Source organism: Emys orbicularis, chromosome 8 (genome assembly GCF_028017835.1).
Source record: "Emys orbicularis isolate rEmyOrb1 chromosome 8, rEmyOrb1.hap1, whole genome shotgun sequence".
NCBI classification, from domain to species: domain Eukaryota; kingdom Metazoa; phylum Chordata; order Testudines; family Emydidae; genus Emys; species Emys orbicularis.
Genome location: NC_088690.1, coordinates 47,227,918 through 47,246,190, shown reverse-complemented (window position 1 = coordinate 47,246,190; position 18,273 = coordinate 47,227,918). Strand labels below are relative to the sequence as shown.

Below are 18,273 nucleotides of genomic sequence, written 5' to 3'. Positions count from 1 at the left end.
CCTAATAATCCATTGTTACCCTAAAATTATAGCATTGCAAACATGTTTCTGTGGTACTAATATATCAGAGAGTGCCAGTTGACTAGTGTTCAAGTGTTCATCTGCTGTATGAATAATGAAACATCAGTGTCACTGTAACTCTTTCTGTCCACTGAGATTTGAGGCAAACAGATAATTTATTGATTGCTCTAGTGATCACTCATGCATTTTTTGATTATCCAGTTACACTGAGATGTAACCTCAATTTATTCCTTGGTTCAAATGAAACCACCAAGACACTTAAATTATTGGTTGCCAGAGCTTCGCAATTCTTTCACATGCAAAACTCACATTAACTTCTACAGGAGTTCTGTCACCAGTCCGCATGCAGAGAATTGTGTATAGTAGAGGCAAAATGCGTGAAGAAGTGCCAAGCTACACAAACTCTGTGGAGATGTGCACATCTCCTGTTGTGACATGCCATTGGGAAGCAGTGTTAATAGGTGCTCTACTTCTTCTCTACTTCCTTGGGTGCATAAAGGAAAAGAAGGAGCATGTTGGAGGGGTGAGGGGAGATAAAGGGTATAATGGAAAATTGCTGTCTCCCCAGCTGCAGCTGTCAATATTTCATTTTTTTATAGTGGCCATCCCAAACAACCTATAATAGGTCATCTTTAGAGTAGGCTAGGTCAGGCTCCTCTGTCTTCAACTACTGCTGCTGGTCTTGGCTTCCACTCCACCTGTTCAGTGTTCTCCACAGTACATGTACTTGCAAAGGCATCCCTGAACTGGTCCCCGTTCCACTGTCAGAATTGCCTATAGTGTCCATGCTGGCTCCCTAGAGGCCTCCCCAGCTAATCAATTCACTTGTGCATTTCCCCCACTATCAACCCCCCCCCCCAAAAAGCAACAACAACTTGTTCCTCTCATTAAGGTTCAGTACCTCCCATCTCTGCTCATCCAACATGATCAGGGCCAACAATTCATCCATTAATGACACTTATTAGGCTCTATACACAGTTAGTATGCACATTCAAGTACTTCCATAAGGAATTTGGTCAAAGGAAAATGAACATGTAGATAAAACTCTGCACCCTCCTGCTCCCCTGGTTCTTATGTATACTTGGCCAGAACATTAAGCCTTAAAATAATAGGTTTGGCCTTATGGGGAAGTGCTATATAATGGATGAAAACATAAGGGATTTATAGAAACTACTCTAAAACTCCACTTATCCTTTCTACATGTGTTTTAACCATCACATGAAGATTTTTCTATTAAAATCTAAAACACGATTCAAAAAATCTCTAAGAGACTTCTTTTCATAGAAGGTGGCAAATGCCTTTGAGCATAGAAAGTATTGGTACTAAAATATATTACATAGCCTAGTGTTCATTCCTGTTTTTAAAGAGCATAATTATTAGAAACACAGCAGCTATGAAAACCGTTTAAAGTACACAAGGCAGATTAGTGCCTAGGTATAAATGTTTTTAAGGTAGAATTAGCAGAAGTTCTCAGTAGTGGGGTAAATGCCTCATCCTGGTGCTGAAAGAATTAATATGGGTCTGAGAGGCCAATTATGCTACCGGATTGCACCTGGAGGGTAGGCCAGGATTAATTAATTAAAGATAAAACCCAGCTGGGGAAGGAGCAGGTGACTCTAAAGAAGGGAAGTACAACTTAGAAGGGGATTGCAGAGATAAAGTCTGCAGTTACTTTCTGTGATAAGTAAGTGGGGAAGACTGGTAGGGTCAAGGAGCATCCCTACAGAGAATGTTGGCCCTAGAATTTTTTTCTAAGTAGCAAAGTCTGGTAGGAGATTAGGAGTGACATAAAACAGTCATTGGGGTGGAGTAACTTCTGGCAGTGAGCCCTTGTAATGGGGCTGGATTTGGTCTTCTAGGGAGAGACCCCTGGGAGATGTTCAATAGAAGAACAGAAAGGAATGAAAGATCAAACCTGAGGAGGGCAAAAATGGATTTATATTTGTACCTGTAGTTTGGGAATTTGTTGGGAGAATTCTGGATGGGAGTCCTGGCCATGAGAAAAGGGTAAATTTAGAGACTATGACAGAATCCTGCTGATGGGGTATGGCAGGAAGAAGTCCAGGGAGGTAGAAGCAATGAGTCTGATGGTGCAGACCTTGGCTGCTGGGTATAGGCTCCCTGAACTAAAATCCAGTATGGCAGGGGGGTCTGGGTTCCCCTACTAACTACTGGGGAAGATGGTGTAAAGCCCCTGAGAAGGGGATACGGAGTGCTGATAGCCTCTGAGAGAAAAATATGAGGATCGGGGGCCCAGAGTTGTGATCAAATACTTTTTTGTAAGGACATTGGACTTTGTTACTCCAAAAGAGATGGGACAAAAGCATGACCTCACAGGAGCACTCAGTTGCAAGAAGAGAATTTACTGTAGGACAAGATCAACCATCGACAGGGGTATTAGAGAGAAAATAAGCCTGCTACACTATACCCAGGAGTGAGGACCCCCTTTTTCTACACACTTAGCGTTGGCCAAGTGTTCTCACTGAAATCAGTGGAAGGCTTCCCATTAACTCAATGGAAGTATTCAGGCCACATCTGAGCACTTTTTGAAATACCAGTCATATACTTAGTTACTATTAAATAACAGGCTTGAACCAAAAACACATTATCTTGAGTACTTCCAGATTTCTGGGAAGTTTGAATCTAGCCTTTGTGGTTCAGGTTTACTTCTAATATTTTATCTTTTTTGATATATTAATTTGTGACTTGAATCTAAGGACAAAAAGAGAATTAGAACTAAATAGAGCGTGTGAGCTGAAAATTCCAACACTGAAAAAAAGACAGTGACCCAATCTCACATACAAAAACTACTTTTGATGTGGCTTGGGTTTTGGCCAGGATTGGAAGCATTTACTGTTTGGTCCTCATCATTACTAAAATTGCTCTCAGGAACATCTCTATCAGCTCCTTCTGTGATGTATTCATGATAATCATTTATTTTCAGATACTTCACTTTATAACACTACTAAAGCATTTTTAGTAGCTGCATGTTTCTGATTAAATATATAGGGCCTAATCCTGCAAATTTACATTAGCAGTCCTTCCGTTCACAAATCATATCATTGAGGTAAATGAGATTAGTCATAAGAATAAGGGGCTACTCATGTAATTGTTTTGAGGATCAGGCCATAGATTTGATCATGCTGCTAGATATTCATCTTTAGTATAGTGGAATAGAGTGGAAGAGATTTCATATTCATTTTGTATGAAATAAATCTTATAGGTGTGTGCTTAAAGTGTAAGATTGTTTTACATTTACTAGTTTGATATAGGTATTTAATCTTCATGAAATTAAATTATATAAACTATATAAAGCTTTTCAGATTTATGCCATAAATATTACAAAGCAAATGAGCTCTGGACTCAATGGCCTATCAGAAAACAAATGTAAGGAATAAAATGTACCCTTCCGTCTGCTCAGTATAATTTGTAGAGGATTCTGTTTTGGTGGCAAAAAGGTGGGGTGGGAGGGAAGAGATGCCATGTTTTGGGAATATTTTTTGGCTGTTGCTTAAATTTTGAAAAGAGGTAGGAGAGGATCTTTGTTATTCCTGCCCAGCTTATTTCAAAACAGGTGCTTGTAAATAGGGAAGGGGGACTGTAGGTATGTTTTTTTCCTCTTTATTTTTAAATTCTTCATATTCCAGCTCTATTCTGCCTCTTATTACAGGCTTGCTTTTCTTTACTTTTGCTTAAAAGATTTGTGAGTAATAAAATACTCATTCAGGCATATCTTGCCTAGGATATGCTTTATCTCCAGGCTCATGGGCTTTCCAGAGAATTCTGCTGCTGTAGAAGCCAGAAAGATATCAGAGTGCCACCAGCAGTTACTTCATAATAAGTGTGGTGCCCAGCAGCTTTTCCAATGACACTTTTGGAATTACTTCATGGGAAAGGGGATAATATAAATATTTATGAAAAAAACATTGTTCATCTAGGGGCATGAGAAAAGAGCCTGGGATGAGCGTGGTTTGTATAATTACAAATACTCATAGATCTGTACGTTGTGTGTTAAAATGCAGAGTTCCTAATGGATCAAGTTCAATGTGCCTTCAGTTGTCTCCTCCACATGCATGTCTCCTGTCAGTGGCTCTGTGCTCCAGGCTAGGAAGTTCTGAATCTTTGTTAGACACTCTTATAAGAAGAGAAACAATTCATCACTATATTCTCTCACTCTGGAAGTACTTCATCACTATTTTCTCTAGGTATTTTACATTGTGAGCTAGGAAGCTTCCCTAACAGTGGGTCATGCCCATTAGCTTTTCCTTACCCTTCAGCAATGCTTCCCTTCCAGAAAGTCAGTATTTGTTCTTTGACATTTTACTTCTCAGTTTTTTGTGTTCCTCCTGTCTTTATATTTGGACAAAATCCCTTCCATCTCTCTCTCATGTCATGACATTATTCTTTAAGTGTTGTTTAGTATGGTGCTAAAGGAGCTGTGCTGACCCTTGTGTCAGTGAGTATGTCCACACCAGGGGTCGGCAACGTTTGGCACGCGGCTCGCCAGGGTAAGCACCCTGGCGGGCCGGGCCAGTTTATTTACCTGCTGACGCAGCAGGTTCGGCCGATCGCGGCCCCCACTGGCCGCGGTTCGCCGTCCCGGGCCAATGGGGGCGGCGAGAAGCGGCGCGGGCGAGCGATGTGCTGGCCGCGGCTTCTCGCCGCCCCCATTGGCCCGGGACGGCGAACCGCGGCCAGTGGGGGCCGCGATCGGCCGAACCTGCCGTGTCAGCAGGTAAATAAACTGGCCCGGCCTGCCAGGGTGCTTACCCTGGCGAGACGCGTGCCAAACGTTGCCGACCCCTGGTCTACACTATAGAGGGAAGGTATAATTTCCAGTCCTGCACTAGGTCTGGCTGAACTAGTTCACTAAAAATAGAGGTGCAGCCATGGCAGTGGGAGGGACTAGCTGCCCAGAGTAATAGCCCATCCAAGATTCTAGGTATGTACTCTGGCAGCTAGCCCCTCCTGCCCTGCCATGGCTACATTGCTATTTTTAGCATGCTAGCTTTCTTAGAGCTAGTGTGGGTATGTCTAATCAAGCTGGAAATTGTAGCATCTCCAGTGCAGACTTACCCAGTGGCATAGAGAGATGTAGGGATGGATCCGGACTTTGAGGTATGCACCCTTCTCCAATGTTAAAATCTCCATCTGATCAGACCATTTATCCATCTAGCACAGTAACCTGGCTCCAACAGTGGCAAGTACCCCATGCTTCTGAGGAAGGTGCAAGAACCTGGAAGGGGGCATAGCTGTGGGGCTATACAAGAGTTTATAGGATTGACAGAATGACTGGCATATTGAGAGGAACAGTAAAGTGTCCTTTCTGTTTTGACAACCTTGGTAACTGCTCATGTTGCCATTGAGACTGATCCGGAACCCAGAAAAATAGTATTCAGAAGGGTTGTCTCATATTTATAATCTTTGGGGAGTATATATTTGCATGTTACTGAATTCCTAATATTAAAATCAGTTTAGACTTCAACCCTTCATAAAGGAGACATAACAACCTTTAGCATGGGAAAGGTGGGAAGGGAGAAAATGGGAACTTTTTATAGGATACAAATCACAGTGAAGGACAGCAATAAAGTTTATAACTTGTTCTAAGATACAAAGCAATGAAGAGGAAGAGAGAAGTATTCAAAGATAAACTCTTCTACAGAGATGAGCTTAAAATATAGGGTCAGATTCTCAGCTGATGAATATCATTTCAGCTCCATTGAAGCTAATGAATTGACACCAAAGTACAGATGCAGCTTTAATCATATTTGGATATTTTAAACAGCCCATATGTCACTACTGCAAACTAACTGGCTGGCTCATGTTATTTCGGATATAATTATCTGCGTTTATAACTCAAACAGTAGTAAAAAATAATGGAGGAAATATGCCCCATTTCAAATGAGATTGGGGAAAAAACACATCATCTTTATAAAAGTCAGGTCAAACATACAGAGCTCTCCCCGGTAGATTTTTAGCCCTCAAAACCAATTTCAGTTTGTTTCTCATGATAAAAGAGAAGAGTGGAGTATTTGCTGGTTACATATGATCCTATACATTTTAAAATAGTATTGGCTCTCTGATTAAAGGAAAACATGCATTGCCTATAAATCAGTAAGTATAAAATTCTTTAGCAAATAAATTCAGTTTGTTTAATGGGAAGTCACCAGAAACTAGGATGTAAACCTCAATCAAGTCTTTCCTACCCCTTGTTTCAAGATTTGTCCTAGTAAGGATTCTGTAAAATGGCCGCTTTGCTTTTTCGTGTTTGAAGACAATCAGATGAGATAGGATTTGATTCCCGGCATATGGTTTAAACATATTTCATCATCTGTTTTATTTTCTCCCGGCCAAAAGGCTCTTGCCTTGTCTGATGCCAACTGTGATTGTTTGGTTATTGTGTTTTTTTTTGTTTTTTTTTTTTTAAAGCAATGAAAGTTGCAGCTGCAACAGCAGATGGAGTTCTCCTGCAAATCAGATTTCTTGCTTCTGCAGCCCATTAAGCCATGAAGTCAATTTTGCATGTGTGTATATAAGCATTAGCTGAAGGCAACTACCCAGCCTTTGAAGTCTATCTGAAAATGGAGAACTTAGCCCAGGAATAGCAAACAGCTGAGTGTTTGACCATATAAGATCACTTTCACTCAAGTTTTAATTGCATTTCATTTTGCAAAAGGGAGTTCTGAAAAGTCTAATGAACTATAACACCACCTGTGAAATGCTCCATTGTGACTGTTAAAAGTAAAATGAATGGGAAATAGCATCAACTGTAGGCATCTTCAACCACCAAGCAAGAAATGTTATTTTTATGAGACAATTTATCTCATGTGTTATGTTGAAAGAGTTAGGACAGGAAGTTAATTAAATTGCTGTTCAGTATCCAACCTTTATTCACAACTGTTTGCATGTGCATGTAAATTAATCAAATGTTTCAGCACAATAGCCTGAATTTTCCAATACATTTCAGCGACCTTCTTTTTCATGTGAGACCGAAAAGGGGTTCAATCCTGATTTCAGTTGAGCTAGGTTTTTAGCCCCACTGAACTACTGCAGAAATGTAAATCAAGAGTGGTAATGACTTTCCTAGTAAGTATCCTTTTTCACCAAGCTATGTGTTGTAATCTTGGAGTATGCCCAGAGTTTTCTATAGGTTCTAGGGCACCAAAGAACAAAACTATATGCGAATACATCCCTGAGGGATTTCCAGCTATTGACTCTGTGCTCTAATAAGGCAATACAGGTATATTAGTAGTGCATGATTCTAGCCAATCTCGCTTTAATATTGCAGAAACCACTGGGAAAGAGCTAGTATACGAGAATCACAGCTGCAAACCTCCTTTGTAGGTGACAGAAATGCTCTAAGGAGGCAGCATAACACAAATTGAAAGGAGAGAAATTGAACAAAATGGGGAACAAATGAATAAACAAAGCCCACTAATCAAAGAGTGATGAATAGCTAACAGGGACCCAAAGGAAAAGCAATATAGAGTGGAAAAATAAATGGAGCTAGTCTTAACAATTAAACTGTTGCCATAATATGAAACTCTTTGAAATTCAAGAACCGCCCAGCATTGTGAGTACCTGCCTCGTGGCTTTCAATATATCTGAAGATACCTTTCTGGAATTTTGCATCTTGGCATGAACACATCAGTATAACATAGGTTTTAGTATACTGTATCACTTTTCAGCTATTGAGGTTATCATTCTATTAATAACTCATGCAGGGGCCAGTGGTCAATAACTCATTAGGGGACTCACCCAAGCATTAGTTTTAGTCCCTGACCAGAAGAGCTTATGGTCTCATTCTTGGTATGACATAACTGAGGGTGGCAGACTATCTTGACCCTCCTAATACTTAATCTTAGATTTTGCAGTTCCCTGTCATGCACAAGGGTGTATCTGAGTGAGTGACTGAAGTTTTGATTCGTGCAGATTGCTTGCATATAAGAACTATTTGAGTCCTATTAGTTAGTTGTGTTAGTGTTGAAGGAAGCAGCAAAATTTAAGTGAATATTGCAAATATTTAAAGAAAATGAATTTTGAACTCGTAAATGCAAATGATTACAACCAGAAGTTTAATTCCATGATTTTTGCTGTATGATCACAGAATAGAAATGATACCAGGTGACCTGTCCAATCAGAGCATGACTAGAATATAAAATATTAAGCTCTTTCGGGTGGGGACAGCACTTGGTACAATAGGGTCCTGGTCCATTACTGAGGCTCTTAGGTGCTATCACAATACAAAAGATGATAACATTTCTCAGAAATCTACAGATAAGAATTATTTACAGAAATTATTTTGTGAATCTTCTTAAATAGCAAATTTGAGAATTACAAACATCACAGACAACTGAACACAAAGAAGCTAAATTAACCAAATAAATCAGTCAGTATGAATTATTTGCTCAGCTCCACCGAATACTTGCTGCACAAAATACTTTCTACAGGACTCGGCAGAGAGTTGGCCTAGCCATTGATCAAATGCTGTTCTGAGCAACCCAGAATTTCTCGGTCTAAACCTCCCTATTCCCCATGTTCACCAGATACACGCCCTAAACAAAACTGAAGATAAATATTTTAGCTTTTTTATATTTTTCCCCTGGGAGACTGGTCCTGAGAAAAGGGTAACTTTTACAAAAAATAAAGCAAACGCAAAATACAGATACCAAGATTTTGCAATTGATTATCACAGCAGTTCTCAAAGTGTGCGTCAGGACCCCAAAGTGGGTTGCGACTCTGTTTTAATGGGGTTGCCAGGGCTGGCATTAGCCTTGCTGGGCTTGGGGATGAGGCCGAAGCTGAAGCCCAAGCCCCACTGCCCAGGGCCAAAGCCAGAGGGCTTCAAGTTATAGACTCCCTGCCTGGGGCTGAAGCCCTTTGGATTTGTCTTTGGCTCCCTCACCTGGGGTGATGGGGCTTGGGCGGTCTTAGACTTTAGTCCCCCCTCTTGGGATCATGTAGTAATATTTGTTGTCAGAAGGGGGTCGCAGTATAATCAAGTTTGAGAACCCCTGGGTTATCAGAATATGGAATTATAGTCTCACTAAATTGACTTGGAGCACAACATATTTTATTATCGTTATTCAAGTACATGTATGCATATTAAAGCAAGTGTATATATTTTAAGTGTTTCAAGTCACTTTAAATGTTTTCCACATTAATTGTCTAATAACCTCTTAGAATATTGGATGGTATTTTTAAACAGGTACAATTAATGTTTCCTCGAACAATATCAGTGTCAGCCTATAAATCAAATACTTCTAAAATTAGGTTTTGTAAAGTTAATGAAACTAGATAGAAAGCAAATTTAAGATTAAAGTTCAGGTAGACTTCAGAAAAAGGTTTTCTACAAGGCTGTTTCGATCTGTTCTGACTAGCCTACCACAAAACCAATAAGGGATAAGACAAGTTGATGTAATCTTTAACCTAGTTATAAAAAGCAGGTATCCTTACCTTTTCCAGCTTTGATAGCGCAAGAGAGTAGCAGTCTTTGGCTCTGAACTGCATGAATCTCATATTGGCTGGGTGAGTTAGTTCTGTGATTATGCTTAGACTTGAAAATAACCTATGTTTTAAGGAAATGTTACAGTTACACCTCCAATGATCATAATTCATTGCTAAAGTACAGCATAATGCAAAACTTATCTGTACCTCCACATTTATAATTAAGTGCAAGTTAATTCTGGCTTTTGACACAAGAATACCATAACTAATAGCAAGGAATGCTGCACAAAAGATTCTCCATTGACTCGGGGGAAGCAAATGTATTTTCAAAAGTGGAACTTACAAATATTAACAAAATAAACATTTACTGCAATTGCTAGAGCATTTCAGCTGACACGTAATCTCCAATATGACACAAGTCTATATGAAAAGAGAGGAAACCCAGGAAACATTTAAAGATGACAACACCTTCATTGGAAGTCATCCTTGTATGTAAACTACCAGTATATTAAAAATAGGGTTATACTCAATTATTCATCCATGATTTCTCTACTTACTTGTTGTGTAAATGTCTGCAGACCATACAAACTGTCAATGTACTTATTAATGTAAAGCTGAAATTAACACATGCTCAGAAAGCAGTGACTAAAATTGCTGAGTAAATCAGATGTGCCCACAGAGTTGGACTTGAGATATATAGATACATATATAAAAGGCATGTAAATTGCTATCCATTGAGTTAATGAATCGGATGCTGGATTGGAGCTGCAAAGTGCCGGGCAGCTCTAGGATAAAGGAAAAAGAGTATAGAGGGCTAGGCCCCTCCTTCAGGTGCTCTGCTGCCCATTGGCCAGCCAAGGAGACTACAATAATTTATTTAAACCCTGGCCTAGTGTTTCTCAAGCCTCTTGTCCCATTATTAGCTGAATCCTGCCTCCCCATAGTTATGGAGTAAAGAAGCTGTGTTTAGGTTGCTGCGGGTTTACCTGCTTGCCTGTTTAAGGGATCAGCATGGATTTTTTTTTCCTATTGGGGCCAAATTGACTGTGATCTAGTGGGTTTTTTGCCTTCCTCATAGAATCATGGAGACACAGGTTAAATGGGCGTAGGACTTAGGAATTGCATTAAGTTAGTTTGTCACAACCAGAAAGTAAGAGACATTTGGGATTTGGCTGGTGGATCTCAAACTTATAGGGAAACAGCAGACCTGAAGTCCCTTCAGACTGGGGTCCCTCTTGGTACATTCTCACGTTCCACACTGAGGAGGGGACAGAAGGTTTAGCAGAGCAAGATGAATGCTAGGGGAAAGCAGTGGAGAGCCTACCTTAAGTTATGGGCTATATGATGTGTCCTGTAAACCCCACACTTGATCCACCTAAATGCCTGCTATGGGGAGATGGGTGGATAATGCTTCTCTCCAATGTTGAACTTTATATTAAGTTGCAGTGGGCTGCTTAACATCATTCCTGTGTTTGTCCTTCACTTGTGTGTCCTGCTCACTGGAGAAGTATATCACATTACCACTAGCCTGAACACATGCTTTAAAAAAAAAAAAAAAAAAAAAAAAAAAAAAAAGCACCTGATAGCTTAATCCTGTGTTGGATGTATCACATAGGTGCTTCTAAGCACCTTGCTACATATGTATTATCAGTAGAAGCTGTCTACCTGGGAAATTTATGGATACACTCTAAAGCCAAGTGCCAGAGGTGGGGAGGGCAAGGGGCACAGTTTCCCTCAATTTCAAAGTGCAGTTTTCAATGGTCTCCAAAATACTAACACTATCCGGTTTCTACTAAATAGAAAATGTGGCTGAGATATGAGAAAATTGAAGTGTTCCATTCTGTCTCATTCAAGACTTTTTGGCCCATTTTTAGTACTTAATGTAGAAGTGTTTAACATATAGATAGAAACTGATTGTAAACTGCATTAACCTGGGAGAACTGAACTTCTAGTGGTCAGGGGTTATAGGGCTGCCTTCTTATTGTTTGTAATAGATTAGCACCTTGAGGCCCAACTGAGAAGAGGGCTGTACTGTGCTAGGTGCTGCACAATCACATAGAAAGAGATAGCTCAGGCCGCAACGAGATGACAGTGTAAATACAAGACCTCCCAAGAGTTGGAAGAAGGGAATATTATTATTCTCAGTTTTCAGTTAATGAACTGGAAAATGGGAACAAAAGTGACTTCTCCAAGTTAGGTAACACAAGGAGCCTGTTATAATGCTGAGAATAGAATGCAGTTCTCATGTTTGTCCATTGCCTTGACCACAAAACCATCTTTCCTCTTCATTGTGTATTTGTAGATGTGGTTAGGTGTCTAATTCCAGTGAATGTCAATACATATATAGCTGAAATTTCAGAACACATCCAGGGATGTACCTGGAGCTGTGCCTAGACTTGCACTAAGGCATCCAGGATGGGATTTAACAAAGGAGATTAAAGGAGTTAGACATAGGCTAGAACTCCTAAGCTCTTTTTGAAAAGTAGAACTTTTAAAAATCCTGTTTGCAGTATAGATCATTCTTATTTAGTAGAGCTTTGAAATTATTTTAAATAGAATTTAAAGTAGACTATACTTTTGCAAGATGAATTGGTGATGGTTTCCTTTTTTCCATCTAGTAATAGGGAACTGTAACACTAGCAGCTTTCAAACCCACTATCACCATCCCCTAGGAGCTCAGGTAAACTGGGATCCAGATATGAACTGTACTGGTTTGGGTTTTCTCAAACCCAACCAACAAATAAGCAGCTTTTTATAGGCTTCTGGCCTGATTCTTATAGCGTTGCTGAACACCCACAACACCCACTGAAGTCAAAGGGAGCTGTGGATATTCAGCTACTTTGAAAATCATTCAACTGGTACTTAGCAACTGACTGGTTTCATAACATAAAGCAAGAATAATGTTCAAAGAGTCTATCGATGCTAGTATTCTTAATTCTAGCCTTTTGATGCCATAAAACTGCTCCTATCATGTCTGACTGCATGCTACAGTGCACATTCTAGGACAAGCAGGCATACTCTCTGGATTGTCGTATTATATGAAAAGAAATATCAGTGTCTGAGAGATTGATCTACCTCTCAAAGCCACCAGATGCTCTACTGCACTCTAGTTGTTGAGGGGTCCCATAAAATAGGTGAGGAATGATGCTTTATTTCATCAGTACCCAGTGATATTTTACAAGAAACATAGAGTATAGGAACAAAAATGTAAATGAAAATTGGTCTCTTCAGGTAATTATGATTTTTTTTTAGAGAGGAAATTTCATCGTTGAAGTTGACACAAAGTCTACAGTGGTGAAAATTGTCATTAAAATTGTCACCACCCTCCTAGTGAAAAACTTTTTCACTAGGAGGGTGGTGAAGCACTGGAATGGGTTACCTAGGGAGGTGATGAAATCTCTCCTTCCTTAGAGGTTTTTAAGGTCAGGCTTGACAAAGCCCTGGCTGGGATGATGTAGTTGGGGACTGGTCCTGCTTTGAGCAGGGGGTTGGACTAGATGACCTCCTCAGGTCCCTTCCAACCCTGATATTCGATGATTCTATGTGATGTCATTTTGTAAAACTTCATAAACTAGACTAATATGGGACACTCTGTAGACAGTATACATTGCATAAGATCAAGATTTTTGGAAATGACTCATGATTTTGAGTGCCTCCATTTTTTTGGATGCCCAAGTTGAGATCCTGAAGGCCTGATTCCTCCTCCCCTCCCCTCCCGAGGTCAGGTACTCAGACTTTTTATGTGTCCCAAATGGAGGCACTCAAAATCACCCGTCACTTTTGAAAATGGCTTTTATTTCCATGTTATCCACTGTTCATGTTTAAAGTCATATGTTTCTATGTTCCATGTTTTTATTTACAAGGCTTGAAATGAGTGAGGATACAAACATGACTACCCAAAAAAGAAACTTCTGAGGTGGGCTGGAAATTTGCAAAGGGATATGTTGTCAGGACCATAAACTCTTGTGTTATTAACTAATTATTTTTATTGCTGGGCAATGACCAATCCAACACTCCTTTGCAGTTGCTCAAACCCTGATTTCTCATTTCTCCTCTGATCTTTCCCAAATATTCATGTGTTCCCAAACAAACTCAGACTTCAAAATAAAGCAGTCTGTCATCAAGGGAAAAATTACTTGGATAAATACACCTGAAGTAATTCTCCTCAAATGTTCTTTTTTTAAAAAAAATCACTAATACATTGCACCACTATTATAGTCATCTGAAGTGTGCATATTTGTCTGTCTTAATTGCCCACAAATTCAGCCAATTCCAAATGGCAATGGCTGTTTCACTTCCCCTACCCCTTAATGCCAGTGAGTCATTAGTATTAAATGTTGCTTCTCCCAAGGTGACTCAGTCATGAAGGCCTTTTGGTTAACAATTGCCTGGTGAGCAAAAACAGCTGTTGTAATTAACAAAAACAAGATTAAGATTAATATATTCTAAGGAATGCAAAGATGAACCTGGCCATTTAATAGACAAGGTGGCAAAGAACTCTTCTAGTGATATAAGCATATATTTTCCCCCTGGATTCTTTATTTTACCATTTTATTTCACTTCTGTACAAAATAAAATATTTGGAATTTATACTCCCATACATTAAGTACTTTTGCTTTCCTGTTGAAAAGGAGTTGATAACTGAGAAGTTGTTCACCGTGATGTAACAGGATATACAGCATACTGTAAGTATTTATGATGAAAATAACAAATGCATTTGGGTTCCCATTCTTAAATCCAGAGAATGAGGTGTTGGGATATGTATACTCTTTAACTTCAGGAAGTCAAGCAGTCTTTCGAGTGGGAGTTAGCTCTGTGGTGAATCAGGAAGTGAAAAACGTAAGGAATATTACTGTTTTCCTTATGCTAACTTTCTTGTTCAGTTTTGGTAGAAAGCAACTCCTGTGGGGTTTCTTTTTAACCATTGTCACATGGAATAAGGAACATGTGGATTGTTTTCCTGTATGAATTGAGCTATACATTCTATGGATTGTTTATAAATACAGGATAACTTTATGGTTATCTGAACATTTAAATCTGAATGGATTATTTTTAGGTCCTCTGGTGAAATTTAATGTGCTCCTATAGCTCTAAAGCTGTAAGGTACTTGACCGTATTAGGTCCATCTCATGCTACCCTTGCTGAAGTACTTAACCTGTCCCTGTTACTCCAATGATCAGTTCTTTGCAAGGAGGAGGTGAAAATACTCCAATACAATATCCAGTTACAGAGGAAAGTGTTTAGAAAGTCACAGAATATTCAGCCCTGCAAGGAGGTTGTCTAGTGCATAACAAATCATATATTGAGGGTTGGATGGTCTAAGCCTCTGTAGCTCAGAAATAAGTCTGTAACATTAATAGGTGGGATCCTCTCTGGAGGCTGAATCTGAACAATAGTGTGTGTGTTTGTCAAATGTGTACAGCAAAGACATTATGGCTGCTTTACAAGTCTCCTGTACTGCACAAATTGGAAGCTAGCTGCTGTAGCAAATCTGCCTCTCTCAGAATGGACCTTGACATGAATTTCAGGTTTGAGTGTTGCCAGGCTGTAACAGCGATAGATGCAATCAGGCAGCCATTTTAAACATGGTTCTCTTGAAACCAGCTGAACTAATGAGTTACTGTCAAATGAAATAAAAACCTGAGTACGTTTTCTGAATGCTTCAGCACAGTGTATCCTAGGGGTCTTTTCATGTCAGGTTTGTGGAGAAGTGATTCACTGGAATGGGAATGCAAGGAAAGGCTAAACATTCAGCAAGATCAATGACTAAGATTTTGTCTAAATAAATGTTTCTTAATGTCCTCTATTGTTGCAATACCAGTGTAGTACCTCTGCTAATGCTAGGTGTGATGGGAGCACTAGTGTAGACCAGTTGCTACCATCCCATCATCACAGACCTTTTCTAAGAAATATTAGACAACCTTGTGGTAAAAATGCTAGTGGACGCAGCCTGTCTGTATGAGAACTGGGCTAGCAGTAGTGCAATCTTTGGAGATTTTAAGAATAATGCTAGCATAAACAGCATGGCGTGGACCTCAGTCACCACCTTTTGGAAGGAAAGATGTGCAAGTCTATAGCAACCACTAAAACCCTTCAAAAATAGTATAAAATAGATTTGTCATTGGGGCTGGAAGCTTTGTCTCTTTGAAGTCACAACCACCAAGTAAACTACCTCCTAAATGAGAAACGTGAGTTCACAAGCTCTGAATGGGTTCAATACAAGAGAACAGAATAATCATCAGCTCAGTTAGGACTATATTAAATATCCCATAATGCAGGACACTTCAGTGGGGAGGGATTAAAATGCATCTATTCCTTTGTGAACCTGCTGATAGGGCTACAGAGTAACTGGTCTTTCTTCAACATGTTTATGAAAGGGTGCTAAATGGACTGGGTAAGGGAAATTGTCTGAATTCAGAATCTGGAAAGGATAATGATCAAACAGTTTTTTGTGGGACACACAATAGGATCCATGTGTGACTTTTCACAACAGGCCACAAAAACGTTTCTAATTGCAACTGTATGTCTTTTTGTTGTTCGTTCCCGGTAGGTAAGAACTTGATACATATTGAGAAACATCTCTCAATTTCCAACCTCAAGCGCCATGTCAATAGGAAGAACTAGATCTTGGGATGTAAAGAGGTGCTCTAGTTCTATGTTGCCAAATGAGTCCAGACTCTTAAAGTGATGTGGTCACCCAGTGTCATAGCTAAAAAGTTAAGAACCATGTTTGTTTCAGCCAGGGTGTTTGTTAGGATCATGGAACCCTTATCTCTTCAGTTCTCAGCCAGAACTTGGGTTCCACAAGTATCAGTAGGAAGACATAGGTGATCTTCCCATTTCAGATCTAGGAGAAAATGCTCATCACAACATTCTCTTCTCCTTCATTCAAATAATGGTAATTCAGGGTTTGATCAGTGGTGCTGTCAATAGATCAACTTCCACTACTCCTGAAATATTTGAACTGCTACTCTTTGATCTCAGAAATATACATCTGGGTCGATTATCAATTGATTTAGTCTGCTATTGTCTTGTCTCTTTCCTATTATGTGGTCATTGGGGATGTTCTGTTGGACACTTACCTCTCCTGCACTTGAAGGGTTCCCTGACGAAGGGTTTAGTTTATGTACATAGGGCCATGTTTTCCTTTTGTCTAACTGGGTCAGCTGTCAGGATTGAAGGGTGTTCAGCCTCAAACATGAACTACATTCACAACACTGCTCTTAGATTTTCCTGAACATTCTCTAAACCAAAGTTCAACTGAGTCCAATGGGAGCTTTGCCTGAGTAATAGGGTGACCAGACAGCAAGTGTGAAAAATCGGGACGGGGGTGGGGGGCAATAGGAGCTTATATAAGAAAAAGACCCAAAAATTGGGACTGTCCCTATAAAATCGGGACATCTGGTCACCCTACTGAGTAAGCACTGCCAAACTTTGGCTAAAATGCTGGTGTACCCTACAAGAGTGAAGTCTTTCCTACAGAAATGAAGTAGGCTTATGGATATAAATGGTCAACCTTTAACATTTTCTTCCATTTTTAGTTTGCAAAGTATTCTGTATTCTTGAAATGGGAAACATCACTGGAATCACTAATCTCTCTCAGCTTTTTAAATGTGACTGTTACAAACGCTCATTTTAAAATGGGGATGGGAATATACAAATAGATGGAAACCAAGTTATTTGTGAAATTTTGTGTGAATTTAACACATTTACAATAAAATAATCAAACATTTAAATTCAATTGTGCATATTTGTTTAAGGATTTTTTTCAGCATGTTGTCTTAAAGATTGTCTACATTTTATGGGTCTACCAGCTTCAAGTTTTGTCATGTGAATATCTGACTGAGTGTGGTGATCATTTAAAGCAAAATGGGGTGGTCAGATTTGAGAAAAATCTAAAATTTGCTGGGCAATGACAAGTTGTCTACATTGTACTTTCTTCTGTGGTTGAGAAGGGACAGTGCTTGGATACAGAAAACACACAAGGGATGTTTTATTCAGGATGATGAGCATACATTGACTCTGTAGCTCCCTGGTTTTCTGGTTCACAGACCGACACACAGTTTTGAGCTGTGCAGTGTTACCAAACAGTGTCTGCCTGCATTACACAATGGTGGAATAGATTGCTAACTAAATGTTAGCATTTGCTAAATAAATCACACCCACAATCCTCAGAATTAACCTCTACACTTGTGTGTTAGATTGTGTAGAAATATATTAAAGCCAATTTGTTGATGCAATCCTAAAGTTGTACAAATCAAGGCAACCGGAGAGATTCATTTTTAATTTCCTTTAAAAAAAATCTCTTCCTTAAACCCTGGTTCTTTATTTCTACATTAATTCTGGACCATGCAATGCATAATTATCAAAGGATTTGCTGGTAGAGGATTTTCTTGTATTAGCTTCTTATATCAGGCAGGTATTTAAATGTGAATATTAGCAATATAATACGTAAAGTCAACTGTAAAGGGAGGATTAACACCTGATTTAATGACTGGATATACATAACTGAATGTGAAAGCAAGTTATTGGGTCCCTGGAAGAGCTGGATTTAGACCATCATCAGGTTATGCAAAGTGACTGTTCCTAGTGAGTCAATTTAAAAACTATTCTTTGGACTGTAAGGCTGTGTATAAATTACGTCTGCCCTCTAGTGGAATTATAGGGAAAGTACTGTGCAACTATTAATCTGATTAATGTTCAGGTAAGATTGTCTCTTGCTCTAAATGCCTGCGCAGGGGAGTAAAGGAGCATAAGGCACCTCATTAAGTCCATGCACAGGCTACCTAAATTGTGGATCACATC

General features: G+C 39.4%; 1 protein-coding gene across 4 annotated transcripts in view; it reads right to left on the bottom strand.

Annotated features, from left to right (window-relative positions):
- KCNT2 (potassium sodium-activated channel subfamily T member 2) overlaps nt 1-18,273 on the bottom strand; it is a 293,338-nt gene that overhangs the window by 36,511 nt on the left and 238,554 nt on the right. For all 4 annotated transcript variants that reach the window (XM_065409271.1, XM_065409272.1, XM_065409273.1 and 1 more), the window contains one exon: nt 9,478-9,589. In XM_065409271.1, coding sequence (XP_065265343.1) covers nt 9,478-9,589 — 112 coding nt within the window. The remainder of the gene's footprint in view (nt 1-9,477; nt 9,590-18,273) is intronic.